Source organism: Lytechinus pictus, unplaced genomic scaffold (genome assembly GCF_037042905.1).
Source record: "Lytechinus pictus isolate F3 Inbred unplaced genomic scaffold, Lp3.0 scaffold_19, whole genome shotgun sequence".
NCBI lineage: Eukaryota > Metazoa > Echinodermata > Echinoidea > Temnopleuroida > Toxopneustidae > Lytechinus > Lytechinus pictus.
The window spans coordinates 14,665,948-14,682,578 of record NW_026974140.1 but is presented as its reverse complement, the minus strand read 5'-3'; the positions used below and the strand labels follow the sequence as shown (position 1 = coordinate 14,682,578).

The 16,631-nt window shown below is 34.3% G+C and overlaps 2 protein-coding genes across 5 annotated transcripts in view; both read left to right on the top strand.

Moving 5' to 3' along the window:
- The window catches only part of LOC129260840 (anoctamin-4-like), a 38,482-nt gene extending 30,065 nt beyond the window's left edge, over nucleotides 1-8,417 (top strand). Inside the window, exons 20-22 of one of the 3 annotated variants that reach the window (XM_064114190.1) lie at nucleotides 870-927; nucleotides 3,549-3,575; nucleotides 5,175-6,563. In XM_064114190.1, the coding sequence (XP_063970260.1) occupies nucleotides 870-927; nucleotides 3,549-3,575; nucleotides 5,175-5,179 (90 nt within the window). In that variant the 3' untranslated portion in view covers nucleotides 5,180-6,563. Of the gene's footprint in view, nucleotides 1-869; nucleotides 1,130-3,548; nucleotides 3,576-5,174 lie in introns of all 3 variants that reach the window. The other 2 variants (XM_064114191.1, XM_064114189.1) reach the window with 2 other exon arrangements.
- A 1,791-nt stretch (nucleotides 8,418-10,208) lies between these two features.
- Nucleotides 10,209-16,631, top strand: part of LOC129260841 (motile sperm domain-containing protein 2-like) — a 29,301-nt gene continuing 22,878 nt past the window's right edge. For both annotated transcript variants that reach the window (XR_010296722.1, XM_054898834.2), the window contains exon 1: nucleotides 10,209-10,325. Coding sequence is in view for 1 of the 2 variants with exons in the window: in XM_054898834.2 (XP_054754809.2) it covers nucleotides 10,260-10,325 (66 nt within the window). In the remaining variant the exon portion in view is untranslated. The remainder of the gene's footprint in view (nucleotides 10,326-16,631) is intronic.

Sequence of the window (16,631 nt, the reverse complement as noted above, 5' to 3'; positions counted from 1 at the left end):
TGTCTTTCTGTTCGTAAATGACTTTAAAGGAGAATTAAACACTTGGAGCAAGTTGGCTTTTGTGAAAGCAGAAAAATCAAAGAATAAGATCAACAAAAGTTTGAGTAAAATAGGACTAGCAATAGAAGAGTTCTGAGCATTTGAATGTCGAGATCACTAATGCTATGGAGATCCTCCCATTGGCAATGCGACCAAGATCTATGATGTCATAGATGAACAACTCTCCCCTTTTGGACACTGAACATATACCCCAAAACACCCCTTTTTGCTCATTCTAATCATATGACAAACGATTCATCAATGATATAATGTTGTGAAACCTCTGTACTTGTCCTCTCATAAAGAGAACACCTCACCTTGTGATAGACTCTATAAAAGTGAGAATATAAGTGAAATAAGTACTAAAGTAATGAGGGAGTTGTACGTGTGTGACATCACAGATCTTGGTCGCATTGCCAACAGGAGGATCTACATGGCATTAGTGATCTCGATATTCAAATGCTAATAACTTTCTTATTATTCATTCAATCTTCCTCAAACTTTCAACAATATGTTTCTTTGATTTTTCTCTTTGATATGGATTCAGCTGGTTTCAAGGGTTTCATTTTCCTTTAATTATAATAATAATAACAGTATATATAACAAAGGGTAGCCATTCAGTTCTGAAAACTGTTCTCCCAGCGGGCCATGCTATTATTATTACCCCGGCTTTAGCAGACCACATGCTACAGTATAATAGGAAGGAGCTTCATGATATTTACATAAAGGGAATTTTTTGCCCCTACACTTTATTGGCTGTTGTTACTTTCCACTTTTAAAATATTCCATTCATTTCATCCTCTATTTCTTACTTCTTTTTGTCTGTATAGGAGAAATTCCAGGTGGCGAAGGTCTTGGAGGATGCTGACACCCAGCCTCCAATGAAAAGTAAGGACTTTATGAGTCGAGTGAATCCTAATGGGTCCAACTTCAAGGGCCTTAATTACTATACCTCTGAAGTGGATAGGATTAGCAGCAGCTGTCAGTCGCTTGAACACAGTTTCAACGGCTCCATCAATTATGAGGCCTCGGCTGCCGATGCCGACGACACTTACGACAGAGAGCATGAAATGACTGCTGATAGAACAGAGTATGCCAATCCAAATAGTTTTATTTTGGTGGTTGGATATCATTTGAAAATCAACATTTATTGGCATGCTTGTATCTTTCATTTTGCTTCATTTAATTTAGCATGTTTACCCATGCTCTGTTCTTGAAGTTTGATTCATTGCTATATACTGTGCTGTGTGGTTAAACTTAAAACCAAGTCCTGCCACAAAAATGTGCATTGATTTAACTGAATATCAACTATGGAAGGCCAGGAGCACCATTATTCATCAAGAACATGTACACTTCAGCATACTGCTCTTGAGAGATAGTGTATAATTGTGCATCCATCATTGATCTGATAAACCATCAATCATGTTTTTTTTTTTTGCTTACAAATTAAGGCAAAGTGCATGACCTATATATGACAGGTTATTGCACTTTTGGCTTTCCATATTTGAGTTTTGTTTGAAGCCGCAGCTACACTTCATACACCTTGGCCCATTATGTTTGTATGCTCGCTGTAAAATGGAGGTATTCAGGATTATGAAAATTGGAAATTCTTCAAGTCTCCTCGAAATTTTGTCATAAGTATGAGAGATTATATAGGACTTGATTGTGCCCTCTTGTTAATATAAAGTCATTATCATAAGTTTTTTATATTGATTTTAATTTTACAAATCTGTTGAATTTTCTAAACCTTGGCAGTTTAGGCAATTCTACATCCATGAAAGGTTCCTTTATAGGTTTAAAGTTTGTCTCTGTTTGCATGTGTGTGAATTAACTATATTAATAGGAATAAAAGTATTACGGGGTGAGGTTTAATCACGCAGCACAGTATTGATCATATATCCATGCAAAACTCATTACAGATTATTGTTCAGATTATTTGTAACACTTGCCGTCTCATTTGCATGCATAATATTAACAAAGTTGTCTCTTCCAATAACCTGCTTTTGTGAGCACTAATATATAAATCTTGTGAATTAACTTTATCAATGTATTCAACTTCCATTTTCACCCATTTTACTGTTAATTTTAAACAATATCCTCATTTTTGTTCAGTGGTACTGAACCATCTTTTTTGCATCTGTTTTTTATGTTGGTTTTGTTTGCGTACATTTGACCTGGTATTAAAAAAAAATCAATTTTATGGATAATTTTTTTCACATGATCTATAAACCCTCCACAAAAATATATACTTGAAATATTAATGCTTAAAAACTAAATACTTCAAACTCTAAATATTTCAAAAACTTCTTTAAAAAGGAAAAGCTATTTATATTTTTACATATCGCAAAGTTCGTGAATATACCCTATAGTCCATAGGTTGAATGTCATGAAACTTCTTTAGATGATCTGCACTTAATATTAGATCATTCATAATTTGTTTTCTTTTCCAAAAATGTGTCCTGATCCATTTTTCTTTCTCCTTTCATTTTGATAATTTGCCCTTTAGTCCTGATATTTTTCTCTAAGATATGATTCACAATCAATATCAATGCTCATTGTCTTCATCAGTATCAGAAAACATTCTATGTTTTACCATTTGATGGTCTTGTGGTCATGTGTTAAATGAATCAATGATAAGATGTATCTTTAAATGAATTACAAAAAATCCTCTTCATTAAGGCAGTTGATATGTTTACTAACTCTTTATATCATTTCATACAATTATATTCATGATGCAAATACAACTCACTTCTTTTGTTGAAGTAATTTTGTTTGATGGCCCACACAAAACCCATCTCGGATTTAGTCAATTGTTATGTTGCCCTGATCCGACGAATCCTAAATTGCTCCTTGTCATTGTTTTTTTTTTATAGCAGACTCAAAATAAGCAAATTTATGCATTGTTTTTGTGAGAATATGTTGGGGTTTGGCGAAGAATTTTCTGAAGTGTGTATTCAGTAGCTGAAAATATGTGTTTTGAATGCATAAAGAATCATCCCATTTGATTTAGTTTGTGCAACGCAGCACCAAAGGTATATGTGTAAAAATAAAAGAATGACTGACTGCTCCATCTTTCTGATTTGGGGCTTATGAGGGCAACATGACAATTTCTTTAAGGCTTTACATGATTTGAAATTATTCAAACTTTTCTTTCAGAATTTTCTGAAATTTCCCTTTCTATTTCAGCTATTGTGCTTTATTATACAAGCATTTGTAAAATATGCTCCAACTCTTATTAAACTCTAACCAACTCTTGTTTTTGTGTCTGCTATATCTCTTTGCCTCAGTCTCTTACAGTTTAAGGAATTATTCATTACTACTAGCATTGCTAAATGTACAATAACTTTTGTTTAACTCCCACCAATGCTTGTTTTTTTTATCTGTTTATCTCTTTACTGCAGTCTCTTACAGTTATAATAATGACTTATAACTACTAGCATTGCTAATTGTACTCTCCTTTAACTCTAACAAACTCTTGTTTTTGTATCTGCTTTATCTCTCTGCTTCAGTATCTTACAGTCTATATCAAGTGGAGGGTATGTCTACTAATCCCACCTTAATACAGGTTCTTTGAAGTGGTTGGTCATGTGAAATCATTGTAATTGAATATATAAAACATTTTATCCCATCTTTTAGAGTGAAATTGGGTCGAAGCTTTCTTATTATTTATACTTGCTGTGAACATCCTTTTTCATGTCGTCCACATTAAATTCTTATTACCTTCAGGAATGAAGCAAATTCAAGCAATATGCGCGTGCGATATGTAAATAGATGTATATGTCGAGGCAATACTATTATCAACCAATTCCATTGTCACCAAATTTTTGAAAGGATTGCATATTCTGAAAGAAAATCATGCAAGCAAGAAAACCTGAAATAAACAAAATGAATACACAAACAAATATTAAGTTAAGCAGTGCATAGTGTGGCCAGTCTACAACCAGCTCATAGTAAAAAGATTTGTATTAATGCAAAAAAAAAATAGATTTTAGTGCTACATATCATTCTTTTCTCTGCTATATTAATATTTTTCGCCAATTTACTTTCGTATGTAACTACATTCTAACAAATCATCCATGTGTAATCTATTCATTTTTAAGGAGAAATATTGTTCTCTGTTATCTAATAATTATATAATGATTTTTTTCATTTATTTGTTTTACCCTTTCATTAATTCCGGTACACATTTCAGTTAGTTTATTCATGACTGTTTTCAAGTTTTCAATTGTTAATTATCTGATTGTTTAATTTTATTTGATGAGGACTGTCATAGCATTCACAACTTGAAATTAGCTGTTCTTTATTTTGAGCATCATACCTATCTCCCCAAAAATTTTAGAAAAAAAAGCTATGCATGTTGAACAGACATATATCATTTATCAAATTTAAAAGTGTAATACATGCATAATGACATTTTAAATAGTTAAAATGTGTCTTTAAAGGAGAATGAAACCCTTGAAACCAGCTGAATCCATATCAAAGAGAAAAATCAAAGAAACATATTGTTGAAAGTTTGAGGAAGATTGATTGAATAATAAGAAAGTTATGAGCATTTGCATGTCGAGATCGCTAATGCCATGTAGATCCTCCCATTGGCAATGCGACCAAGATCTGTGATGTCACACACGTACAACTCCCTCATTACTTTAGTACTTATTTCACTTATATTCTCACTTTTATAGAGTCTATCACAAGGTGAGGTGTTCTCTTTATATGAGAGGACAAGTACAGAGGTTTCACAACATTATATCATTGATGAATCGTTTGTCATATAATTAGAATGAGCAAAAAGAGATGTTTTGGGGTATATTTTCAGTGTCCAAAAGGGGAGAGTTGTTCATCTGTGACATCATAGATCTTGGTCTCATTGCCAATGGGAGGATCTCCATAGCATTAGTGATCTCGACATTCAAATGCTCATAACTTTTCTATTGCTAGTCCTATTTTACTCAAACTTTTGTTGATCTTATTCTTTGATTTTTCTGCTTTCACAAAAGCTTACTTGCTCCAAGAGTTTCATTCTCCTTTAAATGCTCATATTCGTAGGCACATGTAACATCCCGTATTAAACAGAGAGAGATTAGATAATATTTTTCTTCATCTTATGACTAACATTGATATTTATTATCCTTCAGGTTAACTTACGATGAGAATGGAGATTCGTACATAGCCAACGGCAATCCTCCCTTATTACCCCCTGTGGAGCCGGTCAAGAAACGCAAGAAGAAGAAGAAGGTTAAGACCCCCCGCTCAGAACCAGTTGATCCTGACCTCCCCCCTATCCAGGGTGCAGGGGTGTACTCCGTCATGAATCCAAACCTTGCTTACCCTCCTAACTATGGTTTCCATCCCTCCTATATGCCTGACAACAGCTTCAACGACACCTCTCAAGAAGTACCAGTCGCATACCCATTACCGGTCAGTAATACATTTACAGGCCCATTCTAGCACTTCATTCATACTCATCGATATGTAATTTGCAATGAAATATTACATCCATCTCATTTTTAGTTTGTTTCTTAGAGAGTTAATTATTCATCCTTTTGAAATATTTTTTGAGAGGCTATTGTAAATTGTGTGGAGATTATTTGTATGTGTATTGAGAGGCTTTTGGATCGGGATTGTCTCCAGTTTTCTTGACAGTTTAAGAAGAGTTGTCTATAAGGGCTGTTTAGCGAAGATATAAAAATATTGAAAAAAGGTGATTATTTGTCCTGAAATAAGTTTTAAGGTGTCCAATTATTTTTTTTGTGTGAAAATGTAACATGGTTTTTAACCTGTAGTTCAGTTAATAATTTCAAAGGTGTCATTCCATAGAGCTGTAGGTTTAATACTTCCAAAGGGAATAAAGAAAATCCTTTTTATAGGTATTGATGATGATTGCAATATATAAAGTCCTTATTTTCCTTGCAAATATTCTTTTGATTTGGTAAAAAATGTAACACTTCCATCATATTAATTTTTGTCTGATTTTGATGAACCTTTATAAACCCTGTCTTTACCAGTTTACATAGGGGTTGGTCTTGCCTTCTTTACTGCCACTGTCTGGAATTTTGAAGTCACTAGTTTCTAACATTCCTCTTACTATTATTTGAATAGTGTATTTTTATATTCATAACTCTGTGTAATGTCTTACCCTGCTTATGAATCAGTGATGCAAAAAGTGCTATTATGAAAAAATTACTTGTACTTAGATTGCAGCTGTAGAACTGTATTTTGTGTCATACTGTATGATTATGAAAGTATATGTATGTATTTTCTTATTTCTGTTATGTATGTATATTTTTGCATTGTATGTGTATACTGCTTTTTGATGCAAATTGTAGTTTGTATATATTGCTTCTGCTGTAAATATCAAACCAGATGTGTACAATTATTTTTATCTATCTTATAACATGTAAATATATTATTAAGATAATGTGCAGAAGTATACAGTGCAAAGATCATTAGAGACTTTTTACTGTGTAATCATTATCAATCTTTCAAATGAAGTGCAAAATAACAGATTGTACTTTATCTACTTTTTGAGAAAAAAAATTCACTCAGGTGACTTTTATGGAAAGCTACTGATATTTTTTTTATTTTTTTTAATTTAAAGATCTTCCATTGGTTGCAGGGTATGTGAAGACAATTTTATAATTTAACAGGGGTGTGATAGTATAGCATTTTCCCTAGCTTATTTTCAGTTTTTTAGGGGTATCCTAAAAAAACACCAAAAGTACATGAGCTTTTGCAATTTCACCTCTTTTCATGTTCTTTATTTTTAAAATTATTTTAGTCATCCACAGCTCTGTTATTATCCTATAAAAAAGGTATGACCGGTAGTTTAATAATAAAAATTTTGTAAAATGTATCATGTTAACATATGATTGCAACTGTTCAGTAGTATTAATATTTAAGTTTGCAGATAATTTTTGTACTATAAACAAACAAATGCGCATTATGTTTTCAGGAAGTCTGAAATATACTACCTCTACCCATGAAATAGCTGAAAGGAACAGATTATGGACATAAAATATTTACATGTAATATTATGCGATTTTGAAATGTATATTTCCATACAATTGTTTTGAACTGGGACAATCACTTTGTATTGTTATAAGGCATGTATCATGAATCTTGTAATCAAGTTTGTTGTTGGGAAGTTAAAGGGTGGGGGACTCTAGATAGAAATTTTTATTTATTTGAAGCAAATATTGCTTAATTAAAAAATAACAATTTGTGATTGGATATTTCAAAATCTGTTTTGATGACAAGTTTGAGAGTATACTTGGTATGTTTGAGATAATCATGAATGTTCCACACTATCTGCATTCTTTAAACTCAATATTATATCATATTGAGCAAGCCTTTTATTTACACCTTTTGCTACAAAACTGTCGGCAACAAAATTATAAATGTTACATAATGTACTTAAAGTTAATACTTAACCTAGAATATGATTACTAAGCTGTCTTTTTATTACGTGACATTTTTATACAATTACTAAATTTAAATTATGAAGTGTGTGAACATACTTTTGGGAAAAAAGATCTTAACTTTGTATGAAATTATTTTTTTTCTCCACATTTCACAGTTGATGTGAGATGTGATACATGCATTCCTTGTATACAGTTGCCAAAGAAGATTCAATGATTTGTCAATGTTTATAATGCATGGTTTAAGATACCGCTACAGATGGGCCACTTGGGGCCATTATGCATGAATCAGCTGTGTATTATTGTATTATACTTGTATTTGACTTAATCATAGTTTCATTTATATACATGTTTTTTATTAAGTAATTAATTTTCTCTTCTATGTGCAATTTCCAAATCGCCTTGAATCATATTTAATTTCGGCATAAATGTGCGATAAAGCCAGGTGAATGATTTTTACTAAGATAACTGTACCTTGATTATGATAGCAAAGAAATATATATATACATCTGAATATAATAAGTACTTAAGCAGATGATTTACTAGAGCAGGGGAGAAATGTACATGCATGCATTGAAAGATTATGATGACCTAATGAAAACCATTTTTTACCAATACTTTACAAGTTCTTTGTGTTATAGGGTACAATATCCTATTACATAAAATGTACTCTCAATTATTGAATGAAGTATAACTGTATGTATATTGCAAACCATGTACTAAAATTACAATCAGTTGTAAAAAGTATGCATATCTCTTGTTACAACACCCTGGGTTCCGTAACACAAAGGTTAGTGATTAATCGTACGCTTGATTTTTATGATTGATTGTACATTGTAGTCATTTCAATCAATCGTAGAAAAGTGTTCTACGATCATTGCTTAGCTTTGTGTTATGGGACCCTGATGACATTAAGATGTGAAATTTTTTTTTATAAAGTTTCTTATTTTCATGTAAAAATTTTCAGTCTCAAGGATTTTATGTTTTTTTGAATATTCAATCACCCCCAGCATTGTTTTCAACCCAATATTTATACCTTGGTCACATTTGCTCTACGGCGGCCGTACGGCGAGTTGAAAACAGCCGTTTTAACATTTTTTTGTCCAACTACATATAGGTGGTTTGAATTAAAATTAATAAAACGGCTGTTTTCGACTCGCCGTACGGCCGCCGTAGAGCAAATGTGACCAAGGTATTAAACGTGCACTTTTTTCACATTTCCGATTTAGAATTTTGTACATTAGTAAAAAAGCCTATTTATCCTCCTTCATAATGATGCCCATTCGTCACTTGTAATTGAAGAATGTGAAGTACACTTGGATGGCAGCCAAGTTTAATAGAAGTGTAATATTACTAAAAATGAATCCTTGTTATTTTTTCTGGATGATAGTTTTGTCTCAAAGGGACTTTTAATTTGGCCAGTTTCACATTTCAAATTGCTGCAAATTATACATATGACATCATTGTAAAGAGGAAGAAACTGGTGGAACTACATATCTGCCTCAAACAATATGAAAAAAAATATCAGATGCATGCATTTCATAAAAAAATTGACTATATTTTTTAATGACATTACTCTCCTATGACCTTTTTGTCAATGGCTAAACAAATATAAGAAAAAAGGGACTGAAATCCTTGATTATGAACTGGATTTTTTTCTTCATAAAAACAGGTCTTTGTGTAGATATTTATTGTGCAAATGTATGTGAGTCACCTTGAATTGAATGCCTTGTTGAAGTATTCATAGAGATCTACTTAATTAGAAGTGTGTGATGTATGATATTTTGTCTAGGATATATTTCTTTGATTGAATGTGATTATAAATTAAAATTGGGAAAAATGAATAATTCAATTAAATTAATATTGAAATAATTGCAACTTTGTTATTTTTTGTTGTTGCTTTAGTTTTCTATTTAGCTACTGAACAACAGATGCAGAGTTGATTTTTTTTGTAGAAAAAAAAAGGAACTTTAGATGGGGAGGGAGGGGGGAGACAGATAGAGAGAAAGAAAGCGGGAAGAGAGAGAGAGAGAAGGGAGAGGAGGGGGTGGGGGGGGGGGGAGAAAGAGCAGTTTGTAGGGTTGATAACCTTACTTTGATCAACCAGTACGCACATTTATTTTCAGATGTGATGATAGGCTTACGTTACTTCCTGCTTTTAATTCAGTAAAGAAATATTTGTGGCAGACTTACAAAAAAGCTTACTATTTGGCAGACAAGTGTGGAGGTGGGGGGGGGGGGGGTCAGGGCCGGGCTTCAGAACATTTTTTAAAGTTGGGTTGTGTGCAAAATGGGGCAACTAGTCATTTTAAGGGAGAAAACTACAGATAATGTCACTCTGATACAACATATACATAGTTTATTAAAGTGTTATACCATATAACTCCATGGTCTTTACAGGACCATATAATATTTAACATGCAACAAAAAAGAAAAAAAATGTACATGGTAATGTGGTTTGTTCGGGAATCAAAGGGAACAAACATTTCCACATTCATTCATGGTGCCCTGGGCTGCTCTTCCCCACCATTTCCCATTTTTATCCGCCGCCCCCCCCCCCCTAATGTGTGTATTATGAAGAGCCAAAATGGGAGACAAAGTTTTTCATGATATAACAGATTTTCATTGTATTCAAAATGATTTTTTCAACAGAAATATGATTTGCTCCCGAATTTAACCTATAAAAGGAGTTGCTTTTATCGTATCAAATGTAAGCTTTTACAATCGAGACACATTTGGCTTGGCATAGTTCTTGGCATTCATCGCACAACTTAACAAACAATAACATTAAATTTAGTCTTGATGAGAGGCGAGGAGAAAATGGCTGGAGCCGTAACCTCAACCGATGAAACTCGACAGAAAATCGAGGTACGTCTGAAGCTCTATGTATGATTATGTTGTTCATCATTATGTTTATGGTTATGTTAAACTTTACATTGATATTGTGTTGTGGTATGGGAGTTAAGAGAGCAGTAAAAGCAAAACGGGAAGCAGGTTCGCTAATACTAATAGACCAAAAGCTTCGGTCTCTGTTATGTTGGTTGTTCAGCTGGGGCCTGTTACATGACGAGATGAGCGATACGTAGGAACGTCCTAGGACCATTCTTCCGAGATAGGAAGATTGGCGACAAATCAGCGCTTTCCGTTTCACGAAGGCAATTTTGTCTTCCAAGTCCGCGACATCGTTTGATATCGATAGTATCGGAAAAATATTTAGTCTTCATCGTCACCTGAACCTTTTATTTCTGAATGACGACTTTACATAAAATCCGATATTTCAATAAAAGGAGATCAAATAATGTTTTATTTATTACTGATAGTAGAATTGATGTATGGAGCTTACTTTATGATGTTAAAAGAGAAAAAACTTTAAAGATTCACAAACATAACTAAATAAAATCGAAATTTTCATTATTTCCCTTATTTAGAACACGGTGTCTTTTTAGAGACACCTTTTATTGATATTTCAACGAAAGAGACCCTTGTCCGACATAAAAATTGATTTAACTAAGTAATTTCGACATTTATGAGTTCAATATTCTGTATTTTTATAGAATACTTGTATATAATGATAATTTTGCAAATTATGCGTTAATATGTTATTTGTTGAGGTAAATATAGGGTTTGAATGGAGTAAACAAAATCAACAGTGTCTGATTGTATGAGACTAAAAAGGAAAATATGAGAGGCTGCGTGTGAAAAATCTAATTTATTTATTTTATTTGTCAGATATAACGCAAGAAATACAAATGTGAGTATTTAGAGTATAAACATACCTCAGTTGCATGATGAGTAACAGAAGAAAATGAAAATATGAAAATTGCTGCAAACATGTCCAAGTGGATAAAGTAGTACTTTGCAATAATAATTAAAACATAGAAAAAGGTGTGAATCAATCCGCAATGGACAAATACTTTTACAGAAATAATGCTAAATATGACAACGATCATAAACGCTGGTCATATTTAAAGATGATCACTTAATTCATGGAAGGTTTAAGAAATAACATAAAAGATTTAAAATGCGCCTCTTCGTATGGACTTTCCATAATCTTTTCTTTAATGAACTTATCTTCATTTGTAATGATTGTGATGGATTCGTAAGCTATAGGCTTAATCTGTATCTTAAAGATAAATTCCAGTTTTGGTAACGATCTCAAAATGACTTTTTACAGAATCTAATAAAATGACCACCCAAGTGTCTGTTTGTATGAATAAAAAATATGTGCCAAAGCATTCTGGAAGAAATTGTGTAATTGCTGAGAAATAAGCAAAATAAGCGCGGATTCTGTCACTTCCGTCGGGTCTTTATTTCAGCAATAATAATACACTGTCCCACGTGTGCCTATCTGTGTTGGCGATCTTCAGTGTGAACATTTTTCAGCGTAGATTTCAAGATTTCACAAAGTTCAGTTTATGTAACTGTACCAGATCTAGATCCTCGATGATATACGGACATTTAAGCCTGGTTTTACAGACTTTCTCATGAAATCTTTGTTTACTGCAACTACTGGCATTTCTCTTTAAATTCAATATTAGCTGCAGGTTTTTTGTTTTGTTTCACTGTTTCAAATCCAACAATTAATTTTCATTGATTAAAATAAATCTCGGCAAAAAAAAAAAATTATAATGAAAATAAAATAAAAATAAATAAATGATTTAGCATGTTTAACATCTTAGTTTTGTTTGTCTTGTTTTTTTTTGCTGAATGTTATTGAACACGTTTTTTACCTTACATAATTTCTTTTAAAGAAATTTGTTGTTTATCTTTAATGAGAAAGCATGACTGGGGTCGGCTAAAGAGATATAGTGCCGCCCATTTCAAGTATTTCAAGTTTATTTTTTTAATAGAAAAGGGGTGGGGATAAGACGGAGGGAGAATAGAAGAAAACATATTATTTTAAAAAATATTTGGCCCTATACATTACCCCCGGGAATAATACATGTACCCCGGCCGGAGAAGTTAAAATGACATCCGTTTTTGGTCGTCCTGCCGTGCAAAAAGACGACCTGAAATTGATGACAACTATAGCCCCCATATAAAACATAACTTGGCACCATCCCAGATAAAATGCATCAGAGTGCAACCAAAAAAAATGTTTAGAGGTGATATGTCAGTGTGGCTTGCCGTAAATGCATTTACTCTCAATGCCGACGGTGGCGGGCGGTGTGCAAAGAAGATCATGCCTACGTAGGACATGTCTGGAGGTGTCTTTCCAAGGACCATTCTTCGTATCGCCCAAATCGGCTTTGTGAAACAGTTGAGCGATATCTCGTTCTTACGTAGAATGGTTCTACGAAAGACCCTTTCATGCAACAGGCCCCTGAACTCCGTTGGCTTCTCTCACCAAATACAGAGACCGAAGTTCTAGCGCGATCTGTACAGGGGACTCAATGGCCATATGTTTATGTACTTAAGATCGGATAAAACGGGGAAGTGAATTTGCGCGACAGCCGAGGTAAGTCACTGTTTTTGTTCCTTTTAACTTGATTTTTCTCCGTTTTTTGGCAATTGATGCCAAGAGGGAATATTAATTTGCATTTTGGTCGCGTGAATTTTCAAAATTTTTACTCATTAAAGACAAAAATTGAAGAGCCCCGACGGGGGGATTTTGCATTGCAAGTCCCCTAATGGTGGCTGCACGCTAGCGAGCCGTCTGTGTATGAGGAGAAATTAAAAAAAAAAAAATGTTAAAAAACTCCTCGAAACAGACGGCTGCCAGCTGTCTAGTTCGCTAACTAACTTAGCTAAGGCCGTAAGGGCGTTTCGATATTGCGATATTTTGTCCACGAGAGTTGCGGCGGAAATTTTCAACAGCATCGCCCCGTTCTACCGGCTAGCTGGGCCCCCGGGGGCGCCACTTACATTGACGAGTGGATACCATGCGCGACCAAAAAACACGTAAAAAGGATGTCTTTTTCAAGAAAGGGCACGTTACGTACTGATAAGGGTGTCAAAAACACAAAAATAATGAAAAAAAGGGTATCTATTTCGCTAGGAAAGTTACGTGTTTAGCATGTTTAGCCTTAGGCCCTTTAGAGTTTAGGGTCAAATTTGCGGGGATGATAAAACAATTGAATATTAAAACGTTTTATAAAGGATGTCCTTTTTGCCCGAACACTACGTGTTTAGAGTCCGATTTGCACGAGGTGTGGAAGGTGGGGTTGTACTAAACCAAATGATGTGTATTACTATTAAAAGGTAAAACCACTCATTCAATGAACAACGTTATGATTAAGCCTGAGTCATATCACCCAAGGGTTCATTACATGCCGCCGCGCACAGAAAAATCAAGCCATAGAAGTCGTGTGTTGTGGACCCAAGAAGTGAGATCCCAGCACGCGCGACCCAATAGTTAGAAATCCATTGCCAAACGCGGTTCGTGGTGCGAGGTTAGTATACTAATACTAACCTCGCAATACGTGTGAGTGGAGTCATATCGATTATTTTGAAAACCGGTGTTCGACAGCTTTAATTCGATCGAACATCGATGCATCGAATTTTGAAGGCGGGGAAATCGAGTCATTTTTTTAGCTCCAGCCGTCGCATCGATGCACTATGCACGCACTGCGCTGCATGCACTGACGGTATGCGCTAGCCGGGTGAGCGTTGCACAAGCAGATGAAGGAGCAAATTTTGTTTGTATTTTCCATCACAAAACACAAAAAAGGCCGTTGACCAATGCAGAATTCTTCCTAAAGTATCTCCAACAATGATATTTGCAGATGACAACATATAAGTTTAAAATGAAACAATATTAAAGACATGAATCAAGCAGAGTCGATCCGAATGATTTTCGGTCAACTAGCACTCGCAGTCCAGACTCGCACACACCAGCCCCGGCCGTACACTCACTCTCCCGAGCGCCAGCAAACAAGTGCGACCAGCGGAGAGCGCTGTAACTCGCCTGAGATTGTGTAGTTGGCGGGGTAGTTGGATCCAAAATGAGCTCCAAATAAATTGATGGGAATAAATACGTAATTTTCTCTGGATGGTCATTTTAATTGGTATTCAATGCTGATATAACGATTGTTAGGAAATATTGTGGAATATGAGTTATGACGATGTTCGAGAATTAATCCTGATAATCCATTCTTTATTTTAGAGTCAGACACAAGAGCATGCGATCGAAATAAATACGAATGTCTCGGATCGAGCTCTAAATTCATATAAAGTATTATTGGATGTTAAATAATTACGATTTAATAAGATTTTATGGCCATACTAAAAAAATGACGATGTCAGCAAAGTATGTTCATATGGAAGAATTAATAGTATTATACTGGCATTTATCTTTATTTTTATTCCATCTCTGGACGACATGTCCGAGCTCCAAGAAAAGAAGCACAATGCGCATGCGCGTTCGATGACGTATGACATATTTTCCATTCATGAAATCAGAGCACAAAGTTGGGCACAAACTAGCTTCAAATTGATGGGAAAAAATATCAAACGCAATTTTCTCTGTTTTGTCATGTAAAATGTTATGGTGATATTACGATCTTGAAAAGAATTTCTGCATGTTTAACAATGTTCGAGAATCAATCCTGACGTGATAATTATTTTTTTAGACAAGTGCACTCACTCAACTCGATCGTCATGTGATGTCCGTCATTGAAAATTGATACGAAATACAAACGTTTCACATCAAGCTCTAAATTCATACTAATGATTATCATATATGCGAATTATTGTCAATTATTACGATTAAATCGTGTGCTATGGTCATGATTTTAATTTGGTTCATGAAAGCAAGATTTATTTTACATTTATCGCGCCAATTTTCCGGCCATTTTCTGGTTTGATTAAAGCACAGTACTGCGCACGCACGATCGATGGCGACTTCCGTTCATAAATTCATCGTGCATACATTATCTCGGCACGAGCAGACTAGTAAGACTCGAACTATGATCGAAATAAACTTCAAATTAATGGTGAATAGGCATCATAATTAAACAATCGGTTTCATTTTGGGGGCAATATAAATCAAGTAAGTAGTAGTCAAGTTGGACATTACTGTTATTTTGATTTTTGATGATTGATTGTGTATTTTTTTTTTTTGATGCACCAATTTTGCAAAATCTGCACCGGCGCTCGATGATATCGATCGAACACCGATTTTAAAATCGATTCGACTCAGGCTTAGTTATGATATAAGTTATAACCTTGTTCTCAGTTATATCTCCATGTGTGGCAAAATAAGGGTGGCAATGTTTGGCTTATTTTCTCTTTTTTGGGGGGACAAATGCTTGATTTTTTACACTGACAGTTTCCATTACACCTATTCGTCATACAACTTGGCCCCTAAGTAAATTTGATTCTTTATTAAATTATTTTTTTCTTAATTAAAAATAGAGATAAAAAATGAAAATTTTCTTGCCATATTACTTTCCACCAATAGAGGGCGTGCACAAAAATATGCCAAAAATTCAAGTTTTTGAGCGCTCTAGTGAATACAAAAATTATTCCCAAGTTACTATTGAAAAATAAATTGCAACTGTATGGAAATTAGTAATTTGGGTCACAAAAATGATATTTTAATGATTTTTTAAGTGTGTGCTCTGTACAGCATTGGCATGCCATAGTCTCCTACCTGTAGATTCCCCACAGGCAGGATGGTTGCAGTGAACAAGTGGGTAAAACCAACGACTGAAGGACCCGTGACAAAATATTCCTGTACTTGTTAAGGGGTTCATTTCAGGGAATACTTGCCAAGAGTATCGTTTTGTTTCCAATACTTGTTAAGGGTAGGGTTTCACACGCCAATACGTGTTAAGGGGTGCATTTTCAGAATATGGAAAATACGTGTTTAGGGTGCTTTTTGAGACCCAATGGTCGCGCATGGTATCCACTCGTCAATGGAAGTCAATCCAATTTGTCAAGAAAATATGTAAATTTTGAAATAACGTACATGTACCTTAGACCAATAGCTTAAATTCCTTAGGTGATCAAAACATAGTCATCCTCGGTCCTTCGGTAGTACCATAAATTACCATCTTGAATCACATCATCATCCTTTATAGACGTCTTTACCATTTGCAATATATCGCAATTTTTATGCTGCTCAGACTTGTCTTTGTATCGCTAATTGTGTGCACGTTCTGAACTTGTAGTTCGCATTAATTGGCCGGGATATCAGAGATTCCATAAATCAGAATGTCTTGATAAAACCCT